Source organism: Cervus elaphus, chromosome 15 (assembly GCF_910594005.1).
Source record: "Cervus elaphus chromosome 15, mCerEla1.1, whole genome shotgun sequence".
In the NCBI taxonomy this organism is placed as follows: Eukaryota; Metazoa; Chordata; class Mammalia; order Artiodactyla; family Cervidae; genus Cervus; species Cervus elaphus.
In genome coordinates, this window is record NC_057829.1 from 4369303 (window position 1) to 4390482 (window position 21180).

Here is a 21180-nt window from a genome sequence, read left to right on the forward strand (position 1 = left end):
GAGTTTGAGCAAGCTCTGGGAGTTGGTAATGGACAGGGAAGGCTGGTATGCTGCAGTCCACGGGGTCGCAAAGACTCAGACACAGCTGAGCCACTGAACTGAACTAATTCGGCTGCATTGGGTCTCAGTTGCAGCATGTGGGATCTATTTCCCTGACCAGGGATTGAACCCAGGCTCCCTGAATTGAGAGCTCAGAGCTTAGCCCTTGGACCACCAGGGAGATCCCCATTTTGCTTTTAAATAAACACATAATATGACATGCCCTGTGCCTCCACCATCTTTAATCCCTTTTTCACTCCAAGTTCTTCCTCATAGCCCCTTCGAAACAAATCAAGAGAGGATCATTTCAAGAAAGACCAAAAAAGCCATTCTTGGCTTTTGGATTTTTAGAATAGGCTTCGAAAAGTCATAGCAGAGATAACAGTATTTAGAGAAAGGCCTTCTGATATGAATAGCTCTACTTTTGAATATTAAAAGAGCAAGGACCTGATGTGCTGGATGAAGGTTTCAGAGCCTAGAGGAGGAGAGAATTAGAGGAATTCAGCATTCTCTACCTGCTTGCCCAGATGGAGACCAGACAGATCCCACAGTCAAGACAGCTTGTGGCTTACTTACCAGATTAGACGCAGGAGAATGGCCAGTTTCTAGAATCTCCCACACCCAAACCCTTGTGCAGCACAGATTCAGGAGAACAGATCTGGCACCAAGCCAAGACTAGGCTGCCAGGCAACATTCCCCCCTCTCTCTGCCTAAAGACTAAAGTCCTCAAGTTGCCGAAGACAGTATTCCTAGGTTTCCAACCTCCAAATGAGGCCTGAGTGGAGGTGAAAGAACAGCAAGGACCTTGAGGACTCAAAAGAGGTGAGGAAGAAAGATCCAGTGTGTGGTCCAAAGATCAGTCAGGAAAACGTGCATCCCCAAATGAGGCAGGAGACAGACGGACCCCAAATGAGGCAGGAGACAGACGGACCCCAAGCTGAGTAGCTGGAGTTTATCCCCCATGGACAGATACTCCAAGATGAGGACAACAGCAGGAGGATATTTGGAGGTGCTAAGCCCTGTCCAGATAAAAGATAGAGACTACAGCTTCCTCACTCTCAAAGTCAAGGAGAGCTTCCCAACTATACATGCACAGAAGGGCTCCTTGGAGATCAAAAAGGAAGGGCTATCACCACATAGTCAGTGATGTTAACCTACCCACTAGGATCCATCTTGGCTGAGAGATGAGCACACAGACACATGGGAGGATCCTGAGAAATACTACAGATGGACCCAGAGCTAGGCAAAGCAAGAGGACAGTCTAGAGGAAACCCAGAAGAAATGCTCCATAAAAGTGATTCAAACTACCCAGAGGGCGCGAGTCTCTCTCTGAATCTGTCCTGTGAGTATATTCACATGTACCTTTTTTCTCCTAATAAACACTTTGTTTCACTACTTTCTGTCTGTTTGTGAGAATTCATTTCAACAAAGCTGATGGGTCAGGGACCCTGTCACACTGGTCACTGGTTTGGTGGCTAGAATTCAGTGCTCTCACCACCGAGACCTGACGTTAATCTCTGGCTGGGAAACCAAAATACTGCTTCAAGCAGCTGCAGGCAAAGGCCACTCAAAATCAGTAAGATGTCAGAAGAGGTAAATGCAGACAATTAATAAAGAATCTTCTTTGACCAACCTGACTCAAGCGCCTCCGAATCCTCTTTCTGACCTGGCTTCTGACCATAGACTTTGACCTTGTTTTGCTTAGTCCAGTTTTAGCAAGACTCCTGCTTAGGTCAGCTTGGTGGAAATCCCCCACTCATGATATCCGATCACATTCCTCATACCCCACCTTTGACATCCTATCACTCTGATCTGCCATTAGCAACAATCCTACAAATTTTGTTTTACCAGAATCCCCTTTTCCCTTGATGTTTCCTCTCAGTAATTTTCCACCCACTGACCCCTAACACTGGTCCTGTCTACAAATCCCCACTTGTCCTTCTTGTATTGGGATTGCCAAAAATTCATTTGGGTTTTTCCATAATATCTCACGGGAAAACCCGAATTTTTTGGCCAACCCAGTGTATGACTACTGAGGTTTCTCTTCCCCTATTGTAATAGTTCTGGAATAAAATTTGTCTTTATTCCTTTAACTTCTGTCTGGCTCTGGTTTTCTTTGATGTAATTCAGTTCCTGACAGCACACTCAAATGAGAATATCCAAGGACCCAATGTTTCCTCCCCAATCAGGTGAGTGTCCCAAAGATACATAGCCCTGGGAGTAAGAAGGGGGTAAACTTTGAATTTGAACTGAATTCAAATATTTATCCTGCGCTCAAATGTTTCAGGCCCTGTTCTGGGAACTAATGATACATCGTTGAATAATATGGATAAACAATCTATTTTTATAGGTAATTATGTTTAGATGAGGACTAAGGTAGTAAGCAAAACAAACATAATAGTATGTTAGATGATATTTAAATACTATCAGAAAAAAATCAAGTAGGAAAGGGGACAGGAGAGAAAGCAGAATTTTAAATAGGCTGCAATTTTAAGGAGGCAGAGAAAGACGGCTTTCAGAAGATGACCTTTGAAATCAAAACACATAGGTGAGAATAAAGAGAAAACTGCGATTTCAATTGAGTTTGCAGTGAAAAGCCTAGGAGTGGGTTGTCACTAACAAGCTGCGTTCTGGCTGCAAGGCCCATTGGGTTTAAACAGGAAATTAAGTCCAATGAGAACTAATGAAGAACAGTACATGTTGGCACATTTTAAAATTTGTGGTCTGTGAAATTTACTCACTACACATAAAAACAGTATATAAATATTTCTTTCTTCACAATCACAGGGCCTCATACTTATGGGGAAAAAATCCAGCTGCATTTGTAACACTATTTTTCATTTAGGTAAATATTTATAGACACTGTATTTTGTGTGTGGGCTTGTGTCTATATGCACTGTATAAATATGGGTCTGAATATTCTGGATCCATCTAAGCATTAATTTCTGAAAGTCATTTAAATTTATACACATATATGAACACTGAGAATATCATTTTTAACCTTGTATCTGGCCCAATATGCCTGAGAGATACCAGTTACACCTCAACTTGACATCACGATAGTGGTTTTACAGCAGCAGGGTAAGACTGTGGTGCAGGAGGGAGGGAATTTAGCACAAGTCGTAAATACTTCTCAAATAATTCTAATATACTTTTTCATAACTCAGCACTATCTCTTACTTCCCAGTGATATATAAAGCAACCAGTTTCTGACCTACTACATTTGGGGTTGACTTAACAGCAGATAAGTGCTAACAAAAAGTGTGAATGACAGGCATTGGTATTCAGATAAGAACTGCATTTTCATTTTTTAGATTTAAAAAAATTCTCACTACTCAGGGATATAAGATATTGTGAACCACAATATCTGGGAATGTGTTCCTTTTCAGCTGTATTTTACTTTATTCCTTCAGCAATTGGACTCTGCTCATCAAACTCTGCAGTGGGTCAAGAGTTTGATTTTATAACAAATGTGGGAAGATTTACAAAATTAAGAATAGACAATAATGTGCTGTACTATTCAGCCGCCTGCTGGTTTGCTTAGAGAGGAGGGTGAGGAGAAAGAGGGAGAAGGAAAACAGAACTACAATGAATCACATATTCTATAAACGTCCTCACAGATTTTCAGAGAGATGATCTGTATTATCAGGGAAAAAAACTAACACTCAGGTTGCCTATTTTAAAAAATGGAATGAAGCACATCATTCTAACTACAGTTTGGATCTACATTGTTCTTAAATCTGAAATGGATCTCCTGTAGGCAGTGTATAGTTAGGTCTGTTTTTTTATCCATCCAACTGCTCTATACGGTTTGAATGGTGAATTTAATCCGTTTACATTTAGAGTGATTACTGACATGCAAAGGCATACTAACACCATTTTATTAATTGCTCTCTGGTTACTTTTTATTTCCATTGTTTCTTTTTCCCTCTGTCTATGTCTATATCCATAAATTATTTTCCATGTTGATATGCTTTGTTTTCTCTTTCTTGGTTTTGTTGAGTCCATTCTAGGTTTTTCTTTTGTGGTAACCTTGCAAATTACATAAAATATCATACAGATAAAACAGTCCATTTTAGGCTTAGCAACTCACCTTTGCAAACCTAGAAAGGATCCAACTTTTTCTCCTCTCTTTTATATTACTGATGATACAATTTACTTCTTTTTATGTCCTGCATTCATTAATAATTTATATTTATAGCACTTATAATTCTTTTTATGGGCTTCCCCTGTAGCTCAGTCGGTAAAGAATCTGACTGCAATGCAGGAGACGTGGGTTCGATCCCTGGGTCAGGAAGATCCCCTGGAGAAGGAAATGGCAACCCATTCCAATATTCTGGCCTGGAGAATCCCATGGACAGAGAAGCCTGGCAGGCTACAGTCTATGGGGCCACAAGAGACGTACAAGACTGAGAGACTAAGCACACATAATTCTTTTACTATTTTCTTCCTTTAACTTTTGTACTACAGTGAAGGGACTGATACACCACCCTAATACTTCTCTGCGTCAGACTGTCTTTGTTTCTCTAAGAGCAGTGTACTGTGTATTTTTGTTATGTTGTCTTGTTCCTGATCAGCATCTTTTCATTTCACCTTGAAGAATTCCTTTCAACATTTCCTGCAAGTCAAGTCTCTTGGCGGTGAACTCCCTCAGCTTTTGTCTGGGAAAGCCTTTATGTCTCCTTGATATCTGTAAGGCAACTTTGTTGCATAAAGTATTCTTGGCTGGCAATTTTTATCTCTCAACACTTTGAAGGTGTCATTTCATCCTCTCCTGCCCCATAGAGTTTCTGTTGAGAAATCAACTAATAGCTTAATGAGATCACTTTGTAGGTTACTTTCTTTCCCCCTAGTTTATGTAGGATGATTTCTTTCTCATTGATTTTAGAGTTTCACTGTAGCGCATCTTGGGGAGGTCTTTTTACTTGAGATAAAAGGGCATTCTTTTAGCTTTATGGACTTGTATGTCTAAGTCTTTCCCCAAGCCTGAGATACTCTCAAATATAGTTTCTTTAAATGAATTCCCTGTCTCCTTCTCCCTCTCCTATCCTGAAACCCAATTATTCAGATATTTGTGTTTCTGGTAGAATATGATAGTTTTTATAGGCCTTCATCACTCTTTTAATCTGAAGTTTCCCCTCCTCTGGTGACTGGATCATTTCTTTATTCTTATCCTCCAGGTCATTTACTCTTTCTTCTACTTGGTCTGCTCTGCTACAGATGCTATCTGTTACATTCTTCACTTGATGCATTGAATACTTTAGTTACAGTCTTTCTGTTTGTTTCCTTTTATACAATAGGCCCCCTACATACAAATGAGTTCTATTATGAGTGAGTTTGTAAGTCCAAAAAAGCCCAGGCATCTAACTAACACAATTGATACATGGTACTGTACTGTAATAGGTTTATAATATTTTCACACAAATAATACATGAAAAACAAACACAAAAAATAAAGAAAAGATTTTTAATCTTATAGTACAGTACTTTGAGGGCTTCCCAGGTGGTGCTAGTGGTAAAGAACCTGCCTACCAATGCAGGAGACATGAAACACAGGTTTGATCCCTGGGTCAGGAAGATCCCCTAGAGAAGTGCATGGCAACCCACTCCAGTATTGTTGCCTGGAGAATCCCATGGACAGAGGAGCCCGGCAGACCACGGCTCACAGAGTCACAAAGAGTTGGACACGACTGAAGCGACTTAGCAATCAAGCATGCATAGTACGTTGAAAAGTATAGTAGAACAACAGTGGGCATACAGGGGCTGGCATCGAGTGAACAGGCAAGAATTACTGACTAGAGGAGGGAGAAGGGGTAGGAGACAGTAGAGCTGAAGGACTGTTAGCAACAGGAGCCAGGGGGAGGGCATGCTGCAATTTCACTAACGCCTGACATTTGATGGCACAGGTCCTGGCTCCTTGTTGGAACTCGATGCACATCTCCATCTTCGAAAGTTTGCAACTTGAAGGTTTATATGTGCAGGACTTACTGTATATGGTTTTGGTCTCAAAAATTAGTCCTACACTTTATACAACTTTGTACAGTGTGTTTTTAATACCATTTTTTAAATGGAGGAACTGAGTAAAAATGTTTGTTGGCCTAAAGGATCTGCTATAATTTGCATAGCAAGCATGCTATTTCTACTTTAATTTTATCTGGGGTGACTGAAGAAAATTATGGAATAGCTATGTATACTTTGGGTTTCCCTTGTGGCTCAGCTGGTAAAGAATCCACCTGCAATGCAGGAGACCTAGCTTCAATTCCTGGGTTGCGAAGATCCCCTGGAGAAGGGAAAGGCTACCCGCTTCAGTATTCTGGCCCAGAGAAGTCCATGGACTGTATAGTCTATGGGGCTGCAAAGAGTCAGACATGACTGAGTGACTTGCACTCACTCACTCACGTGTATGTTATTTCAAGCTCCACGATAGTACTTGGCAAACTTCCAGGCATGCTATTTACAACATACAGGCCCCAAAAGAGTGCTTTGAATACTTAACAAAAAAGTAACAAAATGAAACAGCTATAATTCATTAAGCACTTAACTTATTTAATCCCTAAAACTTCCCTTATTAATACCTGTGAGTGGGTAAGAAAGCTGAAGTTTTAAGAAGTTAAAACAAGGTCACAGAGGTTGCAATACAGTAGGCAAAATAACTCCCAGAGCATCCCATGGCTCAGTTTTCTCATCTTAAAGTGGGAGTGGTAACACTGACTTCATAACTCCTCCTAAAATAGATTTTCTTTGTGAAAATAAATAAAACGATGTATTTTCTGGTGAAAAGTGGGAAACCACATGCAATAAGGATGTGGACATGTGCTCACACACACACACACACACACACAAGGAAAATAACCTACTCATAACACACTACCAAATATTTTGTGAGCCTATTTCTCCTTAGGGCACTGTGATGGAAACTCTCAACCCACCACCATAAACTTGATGTGGCCCCTATATTAATGCAGCATGTTTAAATTCTGAATCTGAATTTTATAGCTTATGTGTAAGCAAGGAATCTAGGATTCCACTGAGAGTTATGTAGGTGCAGTAACACTGAAGTAATGCATGGACCATTTAACATTGCTTAGACATTCAACTTACTTCTTTGGCAGCTTCATTTTTTTCACCTTTTCTTCAGCATGTTCATCTGATATACCCACGTGACATCCTAAAGCCAACAACGTCCTGGAAAACAAAACCAAACATAAATTGCAATAATCCCTTCCCTATGTCCACAATAATCCAATATAATAGCAGCTGGGAATGAGGTACAACAGTCCACCTTAAATGCAGAGAGGTCTTTTGCTTTGGAGCAAAAGGAAAGCTTACTTACTTGAAATTATTTACTACTGAGTAATGAGTAGGACATTTGAAAATTGAACGTTTCAAACACAAAAAGGAAAATATTGAAAAGTCTCTTTCCAATCCTGACTCTCCAACTTCTGTTCCTTTCCCTAAAGGAACTGGTTGTTACTAATTCTTGGATGCCCTGCTAGAATCTATGCATATTCTAATGCAGATTTGTGTGTGTGTGTTTGATGCATGTTGTGGCTTTCCTTCTACTCAATGATTAGCTGCAAGAGACAGTTTTCCACAATTTGCTATCTTGACTTCACAATAAAACTTTGATACATGATATGACTTTGATTCACTATCCTTCATATATAGCTGGTTTATTTTTCAAGAGTTCTGAAGTGTTCCACTCACTGGATATGTCACAGTGTTTAATCCAATTTTCTGCTCACAATTTTTGTAATTACAAACAATGCTGCAATGAATAACCTCATACATTGAACATACGTGCTGTAACCTACAGAATGGAGTACAGAATGAAGCAGGCCAAAGGATAATAGAGTTTTGCCAAGAGAATGCACTGTTCATAGCAAACACCCTCTTCCAACAACACAAGAGAAGACTCTACACATGGACATCACCAGATGGTCAATATCAAAATCAGACTGATTATATTCTTTGCAGACAAACATAAAGAAGCTCTATACAGTCAGCAAAACCAAGAATGGGAGCTGACTGTGGCTCAGATCATGAACTCCTTATTGGAAAATTCAGACTTAAATTGAAGAAAGTAAGGAAAACCACTAGACCATTCAGGTATGACCTAAATCAAATCCCTTACGATTATACAGTGGAAGTGAGAAATAGATTCAAGGGATTAGATCTGATAGACAGAGTACCTGAAGAACTATGGAAGGAGACTCATGCACACTGTACAGGAGGGAGGGATCAAGAACATTCCCAAGAAAAAGAAACGCAAAAAAGCAAAATGGCTGTCTGAGGAGGCCTTACAAATAGCTGTGAAAAGAAAAGAAGAGAAGCAAAAGGCAAAGGAGAAAAGGAAAGACATACCCATTTGAAATGCAGAGTTCCAAAAAGAGCAAGGAGGAAGAGCAAGGAAGAAAGTCTTCCTCAGTAATCAATGCAAAGAAATGGAAACAATAGAATGGGAAAGACTAGAGATCTCTTCAAGAAAATTAAAGATACCAAGGGACCATTTCATGCAAAGATAGGCACAATAAGGACAGATATGGTATGCACCTAACAGAAGCAGAAGATATGGCAAGAAGAGGTGGCAAGAATACACAGAAGAAGTGTACAAAAAAGATCTTCATGACCCAGACAATCATGATGGTATGATCACTCACCTAGAGCCAGCCATCCTGGAATGCGAAGTCAAGTGGGCCTTAGGAAGCATCACTATGAACAAAGCTAGTGGAGGTGATAGAATTCCAGTTCAGCTATTTCCAATCCTAAAAGATGATGCAGTGAAAGTGATGCACTCAATATGACAACAAATTTGGAAGACTGAGCAGTGGCCACAGGACTGGAAAAGGTCAGTTTTCATTCCAATCTCAAAGAAAGTTAATGCTAAAGAATGCTCAAACTACTGGACAATTATACTCATTTCACATGCTAGTAAAGTAATGGTCAAAATTCTGAAAGCCAGGCTTCAGCAGTACATGAACCTTATACTTCCAGATGTTCAAGATGGATTTAGAAAAGTCAGAGGAACCAGAGATCAAATTGCCAACATTCATTTGATCAATGTAAAAGCAACAGAGTTCCAGAAAAACATCTATTTCTGCTTTATTGACTACGCCAAAGCCTTTGATTGTGTGGATCACAACAAACTGTGGGAAATTCTTCAAGAGATGGGAATACCAGACCACCTGACCTGCCTCTTGAGAAATCTGTATGCAGGTCAGGAAGAAAGTTAGAACTGGACATGGAACAACAGACGTTCCAAATCGGGAAAGGAGTACGTCAAGGCTGTATATTGTCACCCTGTTTATTTAACTTATATGCAGAGTACATCACGAGAAACACTGGGCTGGAGGAAGCACAAGCTGGAATCAAGATTGTTGGGAGAAATATCAATAACCTCAGATACGTAGATGACACCACGCTTATGGCAGAAAGGGAAGAAGAACTAAAGAGCCTCTTCATGAAAGTGAAAGAGGAGAGTGAAAAAGTTGGCTTAAAACTCAATATTCAGAAAACTGAGATTGTGGCATCTGGTCCTATCACTTCATGGCAAACAGATAGGGAAACAATGGAAACAGTGACAGACTTTAATTTTTCGGTCTCCAAAATCACTCCAGATGGTGACTGCAGTCATGAAATTAGAAAATGCTTGCTCCTTGGCAGAAAACTTATGAAGAACCTAGACAGCATATTAAAAAGTAGTGACATTAGTTTGCCAACAAAGGTCCATCTAACTAGTCAAAGCTATGGTTTTTCCAGTAGTCGTGTATGGATGTGAGAATTGGACTATAAAGAAAAATGAGTGCCAAAGAATTGATGCTTTTGAACTGTGGTGTTGGAGAAGACTCTTGAAAGTCCCTTGAACTGCAAGGAGATCAAACCAGTTCATCCTAAAGGAAATCAGTCCTGAATATTCACTGGAAGGACTGATGCTGAAGCTGAAACTCCAATACTTTGGCCACCTGATGCGAAGAACTGACTCATTTGAAAAGACCCTGATACTGGGAAAGATTGAAGGCAGGAGGAGAAGGGGACGACAGAGGATGAGATCATTGGACGGCACCACCTACTCAACGGACACGAGTCTGAGTAAACTCCAGGAGTTGGTGATGGACAGGGAGACCTGGCACGCTGCAGTCCATGGGGTCACAAAGAGCTGGACATGACTGAGACACTAAACTGAACTGAAATGTAACCTTCATCTGTAGGATAAATTCCTAGACACGCAATTACTGTATCACAGGGGATACACATTTCAGCGTTTGACAAGTATTGCCAAAATGTCTTTAAAGCTGGTGATCATTTTATTCCCATAAGCAAAGGATGACACTGCCTATTTCCCATGCCTGTTCCAACAGAGTTGTCCATTAATATCCTAATGAGATCTCATTTATAGTTTTAATTTGCATTGTTCTTAATATAATTGCATTTGAGCATCTTTTTTCTGCTTCACTGATATCTGTACTTCCCTTTGAGAGGGTAACAGACAGGAAGGCCAGGGGTCTGAAAAGGGAGGAAATAGGCTGCAAGTGTCTGACATTTTCGGGAGGAAACAAACTAGAGACATTTTTCCTTCTCTATACAAATTTAAAAGGTTTCTCTTAAAATACTGTGTTGCCACGACACCTGGTTTCACCTGAAGGTAACTATTCTCAAACCTTGAGTTAACCAATACATTTTTCTTATGGAAATGTTTGCCTTAAGCTATGTTAATGTGCTATGCATTTATCCCAGATTCTGTCTTCAAGTCAGTTCTGCCAAAGGCTTAGAACCTACTTGACAAACCAGTATGTTATACTCGGATATTGTTCCCCTAATCTATGTAAACGAAACTATTTGTATGGTAATCTGCCCTTCTACAAGATTCAAGTCAATCGTTTTATGGCCTGGGATGAATCATCTGGTGCCAAGATTATCACAAAATGCAATTTATGGATGAGGGGCCTGGTGCCATTCTGAGTTTTAAGACATTCTTTTCTTTTCATTAACAGACTGTGAGTGACTATATAACATCCAACTAAAGACTAGCAGGGGGGAACTCTTTCTGCCCCCTTCTGATGCCTATGTCAGAAGCTTTCTCTATCTCCTTTATACTTTAATAAAACTTTATTACGCAAAAGCTCTGAGCGATCCAGCCTCGTCTCCTCCGGAGGCCAAGAATCCCGCGTCTTATCGTGCAGCAACAACTTTTCACTTCTTTCTATGAAAATATTCCTTGTTCACTTTTCTGTTAGATTTGGGCTTAACTGTTGCGGTTTATAATCTCTTCAAGTACACAAGATATAAGTTACAAATATTTTCTCCAGTTTGTGATTTGTCTTTTTACTTTCTTTATGGTGTTCTATGTAGAGTTTTCAATTTGTTGCGATTTCATTTTGCTTTTACACAATTGAATCTTTCTGTTTTTTTATAAAAATGGCTTCTGGGTTTTATATAATACTTAGAGATTGGGCTTCCCTGGTAGCTCAGTTAGTAAAGTAACCACCTGCAATGCAAGAATCTGCCTGCAATGCAGGAGACCTGGGTTCGATTCCTGGGTCAGAAATATCTCCTGGAGAAGGAAGTGGCAACCCACTCCAGTATTCTTGCCTGGGAAATCTCATAGACAGAGAAGCCTGGCAGGCTATAATCCATTAGTTAACAAAGAGTCCAACACGACTGAGCTACTGAATCACCACCATAAAGAAATTTCCCATTTGTTAAATTGTTTCAAGGAAATATCTATGCTTTTTAAACAAGCATCAGGGAAGCCATATGTATTAAGATTAAGCGTTTAACTTTATTTCCCTGATGGATACTCAGTTATCCATAAAATATTTACTGAATAATATGTTTAAAAAATTTATTGGAGTATAGCTGTTTTACGTGTTAGCTCCTGCCATACAGCAAAATGAATCAGCTATATGTATATGCATAACCCCTCTTTATTGGATTTCCTTCTCATTTTGGCCACTATGGAGAATAGTATGGAGGTTTCTTTAAAAAAGTAAAACAGAACTTCCATATGACCCAGCAATCCCACTCCTAAGCATATACCCAGAGAAAACCTTACTTCCAAAAGATACATGCACCCCAAAGTTCACTGTAGCACTATTTACAATAGCCAGGACATCAAAGCAACCTAAAGGTCCATCAACAGAGGAAGGGATAAAGAAGATACGATACATACAGGGAAATTACTCAGCCATAAAAAAGGAATGAAACTGTGCCATTTGCAGAGACACGGATGGACTGTCATACACAGTGACATAAGTCAGAAAGAGAAAAACAAATATATTAATGCATATATATGGAATCTAGAAAAATGGTACAGATGAACAATTCATTTTTACCACTGATTTGAAATGCTACTTTTCTGATATACTTAAGTCCCCTTATGTTTTTAAATCGTTTTCTGGACTTTCCAGTCTAGAAAAATCTCCTTTTTACATAATACACTGGGATTCCAATTTGCCAATAACAGTTTTTCCATTGTTTAGACACTCCCTATTGTTTTTTAACTCCCGTTAATGAATGACCTTTTGTTGATTTTCCCAAGAAAGATCATCATCATTCACATTTAGAGTTCAACTTTAAAAGTCCCCAGACTTAGGCAGAACAACATCCTTTAGTATTCCTGATAATGAGTGGTTCCACCTACTTCAATAGAATAAGATGCAATGGCATAAACTTTTTGGATGACAATTTCTAACGTCTGGTCAGTTCCAAAAGAAAGGTCAAGTATCTAAAATCCATTTACACTTACCCTCCTTAACATTTAAAAAAGTGACAATCTGGAGATAGATATAGATACACACATTTAAACATCCTGTTATTGTTAAATTTTAGATTATATATGACAAAAGTGAGACTGACCATTAAACTGCAAGAGCAGGAACTAACTGAAGCTGTGCAGTTAGTTAAAACATGTGCCAAACAAGGGGCTTCCCTGGTGGCTCAGTGGTAAAGAATCTGCCTGCTAATGCAGGAGACACGGGTTTAATCCCTGGGCTGTATGTATTCTTATTATGTAGTTGTAAGAGTTACCTATATATTCTGTGTACAAGTTCTTTATTGGCACATCTATGATTTACCACAAATCCTACGAATGTAAACTTACATGATTTATAAATATTTTCTCCCACTCTGTACCCTATGTCTTCATTTTCTACATGGTTTCTTTTGTAGTACAAAAGATTCTACTTTCAATGAGATCCAAAGTATTGATTTTGTTTTGTTTTACAGATATTTCTGATACTATAGCTAAGCACTTTATGTCTAATCCAAGGAGATTTTTGAATGAGAACAATGAATATTTTAAGAAATCTATTTAATACTATTAACCACATCAAGTTCTTTGAATAAGAACTCTTTTGTCTTTACATTATCTTTTTTAAAAATTGGGGTATAGTCGCTCTACAATGCTGTGTTAGTTTCTGCTGTGCCACACACTGAATCAGCTCTATGTATACATATTTTCCCTCCCTCTTGGATCTCCCTCCCACATAACCCCCATTCATTCGATCCATCTGGGTCACCACAGAGCATTAAACTTAAAAGTTTTTGCACAGCAAAGAAAACCATAAATGAGTTGAAAAGACAACCCTCAGAATGGGAGCAAATATTTGCAAATGAAGCAGCTAACAAGGGATCAGTCTTTAAAATGCACAAACAGCTCATGAAGTTCAATATCAAAGAAACAAACAACCCAGTCAAAAAAATGGGTGGAAGACCTAAATAGACATTTCTCCAAGGAAGACATATAGATGGTCTTTATGTAATCTTTATTAAGACAATTTTATTTGACTTAACACTGTTCAATTCACACATTTTAAATGGTTTTATGGCCTGCAGAAGATTGGGAGAGAGCAGTGTGGGCCATGAAGCTTGTGCAGAGGTTAACAGACAAGAACAGAGTAGGGGAAGTGGAAAAGACATGCTAGGGGTCAGCTCCCATCTGATTCCTCTGTGTCCCACAGTAACTTACATATGCATTCAGTACATCTTGACTATAAGATTAAGTGGCAATAATTGGTTCATGTGGCATTTTATTACTTCAACTATAAGGCCACCGACAAGAAGAGACAGACTGACACAAAGCCACAGAGAGAAGAGAAGGCACCCCGTTTCTCTGATAAGCATTTGGTATATAAAAGCCTGCCTAGAGACTGAGTTTTATTGCTTATTTGTTGCTTCATTCATTTGACAAGCATTACTAAGCTCTGTGTAAAGTTCAAATGATGGTGACTAAAATCAAGTGAGATGTCTGCCCTCAAGAAACTTAGGTCTGGGACTTCCCTGATTATCCAGTGGTTAAAAATCTGCCTTGCAATGCAAGGGGACATGGGTTTGAGCCCTGATGAGGGAACTAAGATTCCACATGCCTCAAAGCAAGTAAGCCCTTATGCTGTAACTACAGAGCCCTCACACCACAATGAAAGATCTGCAGGAGGCAACCAAGATTGTGGATGCTGCAACTACTAAGACCCGACTCAGCCAATTAAATAAATGAATGAATAAAAAAATTTAAGAAACAAATAAACTTACATAATAGGTCTGGTGGAGTACGGCAGCCATCCTGTAATTATACATAGAAAGATTCTATGCTGAGAGATACAAAAGGGCTGAGTGCCTATCAAAGGGGGCTTTATTGAGTCAAGCCGCTCAGCAAATGCTGCCTGAAGTGACCCGAGATCGAAAGGATAAGAATAGGGCCTGGAGGAGAGCATTACAGAAAGTGGACACAAAGGGGAAAGGGACATGCAAACAGGCAAAACAAAGGCTAGTGTGATGTCAAGCAAGGGAAAATAAAAGCAGCCTCCTGTAAGATGATGCTGGCTAGAAGGGAAGGACCTTGAAGGACCATTAAGCAAGTTAGGGTATTGCCTTTATCTCAAGAGCAATGAGAAGGAACTCAAATAGGGAGAATGGTATAACCTAAATATTTGGAAAAAGCTCAGCAGGCTACAGAAGGCAGAATGGGTAACAGAAGAGCTAGGTTAATATTTCAACTGTAACTGTCAGGATAGTTTTATAGCTTCAGGTGGGGCATAGAGGTGGCTTAGGCTAAAGACATGGAAGCAACCTAAATGTCCATTAACAGATGAATGGATAGAGAAGATGTGAGATATATATATGTATGTGCACTGGAACAATTACTCAGCAATAAAAAAAGGATGAAATAAGCTATTTGCAGCACCACAGATGGACCTAGAGATTATCATACTAAGTGAAATAAGTCAGAAAGAGAAGACAACTACCTTATAATATCACTGATATGTGGAATCTAAAATATGACACAGAGAAACAGACCCACAGACATGGAAAACAAACTTATGGTTAGCAAAAGGGAAAGGGGGGGAGGGATAAATTAGGAGGTTGGGATTCATGTATCACACTAATACATACAAAACAGATAACCAATAAGGACCTACTGTATAGCACAGGGAACTATACTTAATATTTTACAGCAACCTATAAGCGAAAAAAATCTGAAAAAGACTGTGTGTGTGTGTGTGTGTGTGTGTGTGTGTAGATAACTGAATCACTGTGCTGTACTCCTGAAACTAATACAACATTGTACATCAGTTATACCTCAATTTAAAAAAAGGCAGCTTAGGCTAGGGTAGTACAGTGCTGCTTTGAAAGAGGATGTCAGAATTTCTGCAGTGCTATACAGCGTACAGATGACCATTCAAATCTGGAAGTTAGCTATCTTTGTCAACAATTTACATGACAAAAATCACATAAGTGCAACAACAAAAAATCATATTCACATGAAACCACCACAAATCCAAAATAAGGAATATTCTGAAATAATCGTTCGCTTATTTGTTACTTGGCACACCTCAGGATTTAGTGAGTAAAGTTGCTAATCTCCCCTATAGTATATATAAAAAAGAAAAAACACCTAAACTTTATAGAGTGCTTCTTCTGTTAGACATGATGGTGCTAGAGGCTTTATCAGCTGTGTGTCATTTAATCTTTACTACAATTTCACTAAGTAGATATACTATGATCCTCATTTTAAACTGATACTATTAATAAAAAGCCTAAGGTTCAGAGATACTAAGATTTCCTCTGGAGAAGCAAGTCTTAGATTCCTTGTTCTTACCCAGTCTGTTCTAGTGCCTGTAACTAATCAAGTGAATAAAACAAACACAGAAGGTACTATACTTTCTTTAAACTACTGACTGGGCATAGTTTGAATTTTGCAGAATAGGAGCTCTGTTTTAAATTTTAAAGAAACAAGTGAAATGAGTCCATCATAACACCATGTAAATATGAAGAATGAGTTCTTGAAAAGGTTTACTAGCATTCACCATAGGCAACAGCACCATGGTATGTGCAGTCTTATGATTAATCAAACCAGCCACCAGGGACTGAAAGGAATGAGACTAGATCATGTGTAGCAGTCAAAGGTTCACATGCCAAATGTGAATATGCAGACTTCTGCATTACAGGTTACCCAGGATCTGCCTAGCTGGCTTAGCTGTCAATTGTTAAAACTACAGGGACTGTACCACAAATTTAACGAAATTATCTTAGGCAATGAACTTTCAATAAAATCATTTTGTTTTAAGAGATGGATAAATAATGGGCTGTCATGAATTACCAAGATAAATGTACAAGCTTCACATCAAGATCACAGAGGAAGATAGGAGATGCTAAGAGGAGGTACACGGGTCACAGTGATGTGTTCTGCGGTCCTTATTACAGAAAAGCTTTGTCATTAGTTACCTGTAGTGATTTCTCCATTTACTTGATTTGTATTCATATATTCCCTTCCCTTTTAAGTTACTAGTAGAGCCCAAACTCAAGGCCCAATTTATTTATTTATTTTCATAATGAAAATCACTACATCATCTTTGCCGATATACACCTGGACTGAAGTCGTAGAACTTGAAACAGTGTTTATGTTCTAGATCTTTGGTAAAATAATTTCAATAGAAATAGCTCTTTACACTTAACAAAACAAAACAAAAATAGGGGGAAAAGTATTGTTTCATTCCTAACATAAGCGGGTATTAGGATAAGTGATCTACTGGAACAAATCCAGTTCTTCAAGTCCAAGGATAGAAAAGCACAAAACTATATACTTAGTAAGTTCTTTATAAGTACTTTCTATTTAACAACTGTCTAACCATTACTGAGTTAGTGAAAGGATCCCGTTTTCTAATCATGTATCAGCAAGTCTTACAGTGAAAAACAGTTCTAGATGAGAAGCTAGAGAAACTGGATCCCTGTTCTAGCACAGCTACTAACTAACTGTCAAGCCATTTGACAACTCCATGAGAATCCTCAGCTGTGACATCACTGGTCAATCTGAAATAATAAAACACAGCCCAGGGTGCTATTAGGAAGTTTAACCCAGCAGCTATAAGTGAAAAAATAAAGCTCTAAATAAATAAATATACTAATTAGTATAAAGTAGCATATGGTATTACTACTAACACTAATAATGCATGTCATTATTCAAAGCTCAATGCAATACCTTAACTGGTATAAAAATTCAGAAACACTCATTTTAGTATCATCACTTATCTTGTCACACACCAGTAACAATTTATAACTGACAATCTGAGAAGTACTGAGTACAATGGCAAAATCCTTATATTCCCAAATACCCATAAACATCCATAGAGTACCCTTTAGGAAACACATAGAGCACAAAGTCATAAAGTAACGTGTTCAATGACTAGTACAAACAAATACTGATTCAATCTACCAATGCATTATGAAAAAAATCTAACTGGAGCTAAAATAAATCAAACTGTAATATCAACACCTTGTTTCCTTCAGGGAATACAGAGAGGAAAATGAGAAATTTAAGAAACTCACTTCAGGGTCTCAAGAGACATCTGTAAATTGTAATTGCGTTCCTGTTCAGGCAGCTTGGAGAACTCCACCAGACACGGGTGCTGTCTCTTATTGTCGTCTCTAACCTGAAACAGAATAGGAAATCAGCATATAACAGTTTCTAAGGCCCTATGCTAATGATGGTTACCCAATTGCATGGAGGACGGTGAAGTGGGAAGCAAGAAGGGAAACTGTGACCTTCATCCCAGCAAGGCGGCCTCTGTCATCCCTCAGGCATGGCTACCGCTGAAGGTCAGTGGTAAACCTGGCAATGTCTGGGCTGCCTCATGCCTTCTCCTTGCCACCGTTCCCGGTCAGTCCCAGCCTTCACGTCTGCCCTGAGACCTCCACGCCCACTCTCACAGCAACTTACAGCCTTGGCTTCAGCCTTACTTTCTCCATGTGGCTTGTCCTCCCCACCTTCCTAATCTGCCAATCTGCTGCTCATGCTATTTGTTTTTTTCCATAACAGTTACCACTGGCAAGCAGACTAGGGTCTTATTTATGGGATTGTCTATCTTCCTGCACTGCAAGAATGTAAGACCAAAGGAACAGGGACTGGGCTTTTTTGTTCTTTGATAATGTATTCCCAGCACTGAGCATGTGCCTGGCACATGGCAGGCATGCAACAAATGCTTTTAAACTGAAATGAACTGTAGGTAAGAAGGTGTAGTAATAACTCAGTAGTTATTGTTACATGTTTAGACACAGATTAGAGACATCAATTAACGTCATGACTGACTGATACAAACTCCTGGTGGTGGTTCCTTCCAGCTGTTCATTTCATCCCATGTAAGTCACTTCTGCTCTAACAAGTCACTCCAGAGCCTTTCCAAAGCAAGGTAATATCCCACAGATATCTTTCATATTAATCCTTGAAAGTGCTAGCAATCAGAATAAACTAAAGTCAAGATTTTAGGACTGAATTAATGAGAAAGATGTTCTACATCCTTGCATTAGTAATTAGATTTTTGTCTTCTTAGAGGCCTAAATTACACAAGCATTACTGCCGCGGTGACACCTCAATCACAGCCATATGCTCTCAGGGAACAAATTACTCCCTGGGAATAATTACCAGGTTTTATAAATGTCACATAAAAAAGTAGGAAAAAAAAGCAAGAATTTTTTTAAAGTATTCAGGAGCTGACAAGTTAGAAATAAGATAGTCTTTTTTTCTTGATCATTGCAAATGAACAGAACTTACACATGAGCACACAGCTTATTTACTTAAGGGTGTAAGTGTGGAAATGAAGCTGTGGGTTACAAAACCAAACACTAAATGCTAAACATAAAGGTAAAAATGAATGTGCCCAAGTTCAGAGACAATTTACTCTATATCTATGTAATTTCCACTTACCCTCTACTCTCTACACCACAGAGTAACTGTCCCCATCATCCTCTCGGGTCCCAGGCTAAAACAAGAAATCTATCCAGATTTCCTTCCTTCTCTTAAACACTTCCCATACCTGAACTTCTTCGAAACATCTGCAGTCATATCTCTCCACTCCTCCTGCCAGTACACAACTGGGAACCTCACTACCTCCCACCTGAGTCCTCTCCCTGACCTTTTTCCTGCCTCCAGGTTCACTGCTCTTCCACAGGCATAGCAGAGCTCAGATCAAGTATTTACCACCCCATGGAAGCCTTCCCTGATTTCACCAGGAGAGCTGTAAATATCCCTCGCTTACAGTTAGCTTATCCATCATAGTTCTGAGTCTGTAATTGTTTGTGTGTCTATTACTCAGCTAAACCAGAAGCTCTTTTAAAAGGCAAACTCACTAAAACAAGGTCTTTTCAATTTGAGGACTACAGTACCAAACACGAAGGTTAGGCAAATAATACGCAAAGGAGACAGATGAAGGCTTGAATGGATCTGCCTGATGTTTTTCCATAAAACAGAGCTCCCAATCAAAAAGCAGGAAAAAGATCTAAACAGACACTTCTCCAAGGAAGATATACAGACGGCTAACAAACACATGAAAAGAAGCTCAACATTGCTCATTATTAGAGAAATACAAATCAAAACTACAGTGAGATATCACCTCACACCAGTCAGAATGGCCATCAACAAAAAGTCTACAAACAATAAATGCTGGAGAGGGTGTGGAGAAAAGGGAATGCTCTTGTACTGTTGGTGGGAATGTAAGTTGATACAGCCACTATGGAAGATGGTATGGAGAGTCCTTAAAAAACTAGGAATAAAACCACATATGACCCAGCAATCCCACTCCTAGGCCTATACCCTGAGGAAACTAAAATTGAAAGACACATGTATCCCATTGTTCATTGCAGCACTATTTACAAGAGCTAGAACATGGAAGCTACCTAGATGACCATTGACAGATGAATGGATAAAGAAGTTGTGGTACATATACACAATGGAATTTACTCAGCCATAAAAAAACATTTGAGTCAGTTCTGATGAGGTGGATGAACCTAGAACCTATTATACAGAGTGAGGTAAGTGAGCAAGAGAAAGATAAATATTGTATTCTAAAAAATGGTTCTGAAGAATTTACTTACAGGGCAGCAATGGAGAAACAGACATAGAGAATAGACTCATGGACATGGGGAGAGGGGAGGAGAGGGTGAGATGTATGGAAAGAGTAAGATGGAAACTGACATTACCAAATGTGAAACAGATAGCCAATGGGAATTTGCTGTGTCTCAAGAAACTCAAACAGGGGCTCTGTATCAACCTAGAGGGGTGGGGTGGGGAGGGAGATGGGAGGGAGGTTCATAAGGGAGGAGATGTGTGTATACCTATGGCTGATTCATGTTGAGGTTTGACAGAAAACAACAACATTCTGTAAAGCAATTATCCTTCAATAAAAAAAAAATTAATTTAAAAAAGTAGAGCTCTCTCATGATGCTCCAGTGAAATACACCTCAAAGACATTTAAAGAAACTAATTTCTTTGCAAAAAATACAAGCAAAAAACCACAATTTATTCAAGAGTTCAAATTACTCCAAAGAAAAACACAGTTGCTATACAATGGAATATTACTCAGCCATAAAAAGGAACCCATTTGAGTCAGTTATAATGAGGTGAATGAATCTATAGCCTATTATACAGAGTGAAGTATGTCAGAAAGACAAATATTGTATATTAATGCATATATATGGCATCTAGAAAGACGGTACTGACGAACCGATTTGCAGGGCGGCAATGGAGACAGAGACATAGAGAACAGACTGTGGACACGGGGCGGGGGGGAAGGAGAGCATGGGACGAATGGAGACAGTAGCGTGGAAACTACATACTCCCACAGGCAGAACAGCAATGGGAACTCACTGCATGACT

General features: G+C 39.1%; 1 protein-coding gene across 12 annotated transcripts in view; it reads right to left on the reverse strand.

The window, feature by feature from the left end:
* The window catches only part of RYR2 (ryanodine receptor 2), a 794016-nt gene that overhangs the window by 330870 nt on the left and 441966 nt on the right, over nucleotides 1-21180 (reverse strand). For all 12 annotated transcript variants that reach the window (XM_043925904.1, XM_043925902.1, XM_043925903.1 and 9 more), the window contains exons 24-25: nucleotides 17859-17962; nucleotides 7140-7223 (exon numbers count right to left, since the gene is read on the reverse strand). In XM_043925904.1, the coding sequence (XP_043781839.1) occupies nucleotides 7140-7223; nucleotides 17859-17962 (188 nt within the window). The remainder of the gene's footprint in view (nucleotides 1-7139; nucleotides 7224-17858; nucleotides 17963-21180) is intronic.